This window comes from Dendrobates tinctorius, unplaced genomic scaffold (genome assembly GCF_039654945.1).
Source record: "Dendrobates tinctorius isolate UK_male_01 unplaced genomic scaffold, ASM3965494v1 ptg000010l, whole genome shotgun sequence".
Taxonomy (NCBI): Eukaryota; Metazoa; Chordata; class Amphibia; order Anura; family Dendrobatidae; genus Dendrobates; species Dendrobates tinctorius.
The window spans coordinates 7,246,174-7,253,426 of NW_027361678.1; the positions used below are offsets into that span (position 1 = coordinate 7,246,174).

General features: G+C 46.3%; 1 protein-coding gene across 1 annotated transcript; it reads right to left on the reverse strand.

Moving 5' to 3' along the window:
* Positions 1-354: 354 nt before the first annotated feature.
* RACK1 (receptor for activated C kinase 1) lies at positions 355-5,816 on the reverse strand. Its single transcript, XM_073586342.1, has 8 exons — positions 5,615-5,816; positions 4,202-4,373; positions 3,971-4,118; positions 3,654-3,749; positions 3,432-3,542; positions 1,135-1,275; positions 793-903; positions 355-547 (listed from the first exon to the last, which is right to left on the reverse strand). The coding sequence occupies exons 1-8, from the start codon at positions 5,721-5,723 to the stop codon at positions 482-484; spliced, it is 954 nt and encodes a 317-aa protein (XP_073442443.1). The 5' UTR covers positions 5,724-5,816; the 3' UTR covers positions 355-481.
* Between the last annotated feature and the right edge of the window lie 1,437 nt (positions 5,817-7,253).

The following is a 7,253-nucleotide window of genomic DNA, read 5'->3' on the forward strand; positions in this document are numbered from 1 at the left end:
TTTTGCATTTTACTATGGTAAAAATATTGATCTTCATAAATTCCCTATTTTTTTTAGATGCATTCCACTTGGCAGAAAAATAAAAAAAAAAACCTGCAGTTGTGATCCCAGCCAAGTCATGTGGACTCACAGGAGCTTCAATATGCCGTGGGTTGGGCAAGACCCCCCCCCCCACACAGCAGTAGAAATGCCAAAGTGAGTTCTTCATTCTCTGGATCTGCAGCGGTTAGGACCCCTGGACACAATCACAAGGAATTTTTTTTTTAGCGTTGTATGGTAAACTTTGGAAGATTTTGTATTCCAGAATCGTGGAGATCAGCAACCTGTCAACGTCACATAATACAGGAACACAGGTTGCAGAATTTTATAGCAATTTTTATTAAGAGTCATAGGCTGGTATTGTCAGAAGACTCCATACTGCAAAAGCAGCATCAGATGGCATCACTACAAGTGAAATGTCTCCATTTTCCAGAAAAATCTCTTAGCGAGTTCCAATGGTCACTTGCCAGACTCTGATCAAGTTGTCTGTATATCCAGCAAAGAGGGTCTGTAAAAACAATGGAGCAAAATGAGAACCAAGAAATATATTTAATCTCCTGTCCAAAAAACATCTATACTTAGGAAACACTTTATACCACCCAATTAGCTGCCTTTTTTAGGGTGTAAATATTTAGAAAGTTTTTAATATCTACAAGTAGCTGCAGTTTATACTTCAAAAAGAAGGGATGCTCTCAAGCAATAGCTGCACAAATACATTTCTGGATAAGGACAAGGAGGTTGGAGACTGCTTACCTGTCCATCTGCCGACCAGGCCAGAGATGTACATTGTGGAGGCTCTGCTTTGCTGCTTGTACTGATCACCTCCTGCTTCAGCTCATCTACGATGATCTTGCCCTCCAGATCCTACAAAGAGTAAATGTTTTAAGCCCAAAAAAAGGTACAACTTTAAACCCAACAGTGAGAGTAAATGTATATTTTTGCTCAGAAACAGCCTCTGATTTTCAGCAATGAGCATCAGTTGGCATGAGAACACATCACTGCAAGAGTAAAGAGCCCTAATAATGAATATATAACTAAAACAGTTATCGGTGCAACTCAAGCTGTATTTCACAGTGAGGGGGTCCAGCAACATACCCAGATCTTGATGCTTGGTCCTGTGGCCGCACACAACCAGTAGCGGTTGGGACTGAAGCACAGAGCATTGATGACATCTCCGCTGTCCAGGGTGTACAAGTGTTTACCCTCGTTCAGATCCCACAACATTGCTTGTCCGTCCTGGAAACAAAGATTTGTGAATAGAGGGAAAGTCATGAAGATGCAACAGGAATAAATGCAGTGCCAACATATTCTGCAGTGTTGTACCAAGATGAGTGTACTTCACATTAGTGCCTGTCAACCATAGGACAGTTATAGGAAAAACTAACCAGAGGAACGCAAAATACAGGGAGATCGTGCAGCAGCCTGTCCTGGGAGGACAGAATTACTGACAATCAGGCTTTACTAATGGAAAGAGGCCATAGCCCTACATTACTGCATGATCAGTGAGCAAATGTACAATGCAGAGAACACTACTCATGGGAATGGCTTTGTGGGGCTTCAAGAGATCACAGAGATTCTATTGAGCAACATACTAGAAAATATGAAGTGTCAGATGAGCTGGGGTCTTTTGGTGATTTTGCTCACATAGGGCACCAACGCCAAAACAGAGATACTCTGGTAAAAATATACTCACATTTTAAATTGTCAAATTAAGTCTGCCACACTCCAGATATCCTGCTGGGATTTAGGATGGCTATCGCCCTGCATCAGATCTGTGCTGAGAGCTGACCAATTTCTCTTTTCAATATTCAAGCAAAAAGCATTCTGTCAATGCATGTGGCTAGCGGCTGAGCTATATAAGCAGCCAGCCCCCCCTCCACAGCTTGACATGTTACAAGTATAAATCCATTTCAATAAAATGTGCACCAGTAACCTAGTCTTTGACTGTTAGGGAATCAAACATTGCCAATCCTCTGCTCCCCAGGAGGTGGGCATCTGTAGGAGCTAATCTCTGCCACCTTGTGGCACAGCTATTGCAAAAAAAAAAAAAAAAAAAAAAAAAAAAAAAAAAAGGTTACGGAAGACAGTGGACAGCCTAACAAGCTTTAAGCATATTGTAAAGCGGTACACTGCAGCAATCTACTTTCTATTTGCGACATTAAATGTTTATGTAAAAGACAAGTGACAATGCCATAAAACTCAGAACCGACAGAGCCAGAGTATACAGAAACAGCTGCAACCAAACAAGTATTTCTATCCACAGCTTACACCAGTGGTCTCCAACCTTTCTGACCTTGAGTGCCACATTCAGCTTAGACAGAGGGTCGCAGCAAGCCACATTCAGCACCAAGATGGGCGCGAGCCACATCCAGCTCCCATATCCTTCAAAGTAGTGTCAACCAAAGCCCTCATTACAGGTATAATAACCAAAGCTTTTCCACAGAAATCACTCCAAAGCAGTACACAGAGATCCAGGGGTTCCCACAATACCCCCATTCAGTATTCTCCCATCAAGGACTCCCAACACACTATCAAATCCAGCTTTGAGCACCTCCTCTAACAGGTAGTACCATACTCCAGCGTACCATACCTAAAACATCTCTAAACCGCTAAGGCCTGTTTCACACATCAATTTTTTGTGTCAGTTAAAATCTGCTAAAATGGCGGAAAACGGATCCGTTCCAGTACTGACCTCAACGTTTGCCACCGGACCGTTGTTTTAACGGATCCGGCGAAGAGAGCGTGAAAAAAAAAAAAAAAAAAAAAAGGGAGAGAGAATTTTCAGCCGCCAGAACAGCGAGTTTAGGGTTAAATTTGCGGCCGAGGCAAGTCCTCAGGGCATGCGCAATGTAAAATGTGGATCCGGCCGCCCGAAAAAACGTTGCATTGTCCGTACAGGCATGTTGGCGGACACCAAAATTTTGGTGAATCCACAAAAAAAACGGATCCAACGGATGGCCATCCGTCAATCAGCCGGTAATGCAACTCAATGGGAAAAAAAAATGGACCCGCCAAGCAAAATGGCGGATCCTTTGCAAATCGGCAGATCTTGACTGATGGTGACAAACTGATGTGTGAAACAGGCCTAAGACCAGTAAATGTGCATCTACATCTGTACTTCTGTGCAGGGATACTCACAAAATTCACCATTTTGAGATATGCTCTTCATAACAGTTTGCTAGACCTGGACCTAATGCACCAAGCTGGCAGACAGTCGTGAGCCACAATTCATGGGACTGCGAGTCTGTGTGGCTCCCGAGCTACAGGTTGGGGACCCCTGGCTTACACCAATCTACAAACCATAAGGTGATGCTTAAAGCATCCAGATAGCTAGAGGGCATGCTCCAGATGCTAATGAGACAGCAGAAATCTGGCTACATGGAGCTTCTCACCTTGCCTCCAGAGGCGCACAGTGACCCATCAGGAGACACCGTGACTGTATTCAGGTAGCCACTGTGGCCAATGTGGTTGGTCTTCAGTTTGCAGTTGGCCAAATTCCAGACCTGAAATAGAGATGTCCACAGTTATAAGACTGCCTGCTGCAGTCACAACTTGTTTGGCTGAATCCAACCATTGCCAGGCCATCCCTGGCACCATGATGTACATGCACTCACCTTCACCATTTTGTCCCATCCACAGGATACAATGATTGGATTGCTGCTGTTGGGCGAGAAGCGGACGCAAGAAACCCATTCGGAGTGAGATTCTTCCTGGAGAAAAAAAAAATAAAAATTATAGACTAAGCGGCAATACCTAACCAGTACTGAGTGATGAAACCAATTGCAGCTCCTACGGTCCCATCATAATTGCAGGATTGTCAGCATACTTGACGTTGTTCTCATAGGAACACTCAGGATAGTTGGTCTAATCACAAGGACCGGGCAAGGGGTGCTGCTAGGATTTCTATATTAAGGGGGTGCAGTTTTGTTACCTGCACTGTGTACTTGCACACTCCCAGAGTGTTCCACAGCTTGATGGTCTTGTCTCTGGAACCAGACACAATCTGACGGTTGTCAGCAGAGAAGGCCACACTGAGGACATCCTTGGTGTGTCCCACAAATCGCCTTGTTGTCGTGCCACTGAAATAGAAAAAAGCAATCACATGAGCGTCCACACCAGAACACTAGGTGACTCAGAATTTGGAGCTAACCACACAACTTACTTGGTAAGATCCCACAGCCTCAGGGTCCCATCCCAAGAACCTGACAAGGCAAACTGCCCATCAGAGGAGATTACTACGTCACTGACAAAGTGGGAGTGACCACGCAGTGCGCGTTGGGGGACACCGTAGTTGGTCTCATCTCGTGTCAGCTTCCACATGATGACAGTCTTGTCTAGAATGTAGAAAGAAAAAAAGTTAATATAATGCGACCTCCGCCAGGGTAGTGTCACATCAAGTGAAGCAAAAAACCTAGTGGACACGCAAGCTACCACATGAAGAACCAGGTACATTTACTCCTACTTTTATAGCTTCAACATACTCGAGCACTACTGCTCCTGGAACTGGGGATTGACATGAGAACTGGAGCAAGAAATGCTATAAAGGATCCAGTCTGGGTCATGACGCAAGCGAGAACCAGGAAATTGTTAAGCACCACTGCAGCGGGTTCATTTATATTTTACCGCTGGCATGGTGCTACTTATTTAGTTTCCCTGCCCCCTGGCCTTTTATTAACCAGTTGCTGTCTTCATCTTCTATCAGTGGTGCTGCACTCGGTCATCAGTAGATTGTGAACAACTGGATCGCTCCAGTGTTTACTGGACAAGCAGAAAGTCACTACTCAATGTAAGTCTGTGAGAGGCCAGAACGAGGGTCTCAGACCGACATTGAGAATGTGTGACCGTTCCCTCTGACTTCCGGTCAGCCAGGTGTTGTTGTTACAAGATGGCAGATTGGGATCGAAAAGAGTTGAAGACAGCAGCTGGCGAGTACTAGAGGCAGGGACCTTACCGTTATTTGCACCACTCCAGAGCTGAAATCATAAACCTGCTGGTGTGGTGCTTTAAAAGGTTTGCACCAGGTTACTATGTTCTGGCTTATGGGCATGATCGTGATTACAGGGGGTTGCCCAGTGAAAACATAGCAGGCGATAACATGCTTATCAGTCCGACCGCTGGCAGCTGCAACATTCAGCAGAACTGGTAAATTATAATTTAGTGATCATTCTCCAACAGATCCAAAGATTGGGCAACACAGACTCAATGGCTGGGCCAGGGACAACTGAGCGTGCAGCATCAGTAACTGGAGCGTGCATATACAATGGCTCTACAGGGATCAGAGGTGCAGTGCAGGCAATCACTAGGTAATGCCTGCACGGTTAGTATGTGGTGCAAAGTCAAACACACACAGAAACAGCTCCTAAACTGTAAGGCAACGGCTTAAAGAGCAACTCCACATGATGAGGAGGCCCTGTGGCCGAGCACAGGATGCACCCAGCCCTGCTGCAGCTGAGGAGGACCAGCACAACACACAGCAGAGCCCACATCCGCAGCCCGGCCTGCACCGGAGCACGCACCGCACCGACATCTCAGAGGACGGCCATACTTTAACAAGACGAGTACACATGTATCTCACCCCGGGAAGAGCTGAGGATCATGTCCGGGAACTGCGGGGTGGTCGCGATCTGGGTGACCCAGCCATTGTGCCCCTTAAGGGTCCCCCGCAGGGTCATCTGCTCGGTCATGGTTACCACTTGTCTGGGGCCGCTCCACCGGCGGAGGATGGAGGGGGATTGAAGACGTTGGGTCTAGAGTGACCGGGAAAAGGCGGAAACCAGGGCCGAAGCGGCTTATATAGACAACGTGAACGTGCGACGTCACGACGGCCTGACAGGAAATACGTCAGACGTATGCCTTAACATGGCGACTCCCGTAGAGAATACACGGAGACGAGATATAAGCGGCCTGCTCGTTGTTGTTCGGGTCTGCTTCTCCTGCAGATGGTTACGTTGTCGTTGTGCAGTTAGGCGATTCCATAGTGCCGCAGTCTTATGTACCGTCTGACCGAGCTGCTTCATAATGGGCAGCAAGCGAACTTTTTTTTTTCAATAACTTTATTGACACTATTCGGTTCGGTAATGTACACGAGCCCACAACAACACCTGACCTGAGTGATGGAGCACCATTGTGCATCTGGGGGGGCGCTGCTTCTCACCTAACCTTCACGTGTATGGACGAATAGTTAATTGCTGCAATACAAATATCTACAAAGTCATTAATGATAAAAACCTCAAAGCTATGTGTTATTGAGTTGTGACACCTGTCCAGATGACCGGATGGGACGTCCTGTTTAGTGTTCCGTCACATCTGTCCTATGCATGTTCACTGCTCAGCTCCTCCATTGGAAATGGCACTGCCAGATTAGCGGCTCAGACCCCACTATAAGGCTGTGTGCACACGATGCAGATTTGCATTGTGATGTACAGTAGCCTTAAAATCAATGTAAAAAAAAACTGCTGTGCAGACGCTGCGGATTTTTCCGCGGTACAAAATCCGCAGCATGTTACTTCTTTTGTGCGGTTTTCCATCTACCCTGTCACCAAATCCGCAGGGGGAAAACCGCGATGGAAAACCGCATGAAAAATGGAAGAAATCCGCAGGAACAATGCAGGTCATTTGACCTGCGGATTTCTTCCATTCTGCGCGGAAAAATCCGCAGGGCTGAAAAGTCCGTCTGCACTCAGCCTTAGTCTATGTGCCCACGTTGCGTGTTAAAACGCACACAGAAAACCGGACTCCTTCCCAGAAATCGCGGGGTTTTTTTCCACACGATTTCACCGCGATTTTAACGCGATTCTGTTCGCGATTTTGCCGTGATTTTCTCAAGCACTTTCCAAGCGATTTGAAGCATCGCTTGGAAAGTGATTGACAGGTTGGTCACACTTGTCAAACATAGTGTTTGACAAGTGTGACCAGGTTTTTACTATTGAGGCCGCCTATGCGGCCTCAATAGTAAAAGATAAAATGTTAAAAATGATAAAAAAAAAATCGGGGTATATTTACCTTCCGGCGTCCCGCGCTGTCATCCCGGGCCACAGCGTTCCCAGTAATGCCTTGTGAGACCTGTGATGACGTTGGTCTCACATTACTATGGCGATCTCGCGAGACTACGTCATCACAGGACCTTGCCGCAAGGCATTACTGGGAACGCTGAGGCCCGGGAATGCAGCGCGGGACGTCGGAAGGTAAATATACCCCGATTTTTTATTTTTTAT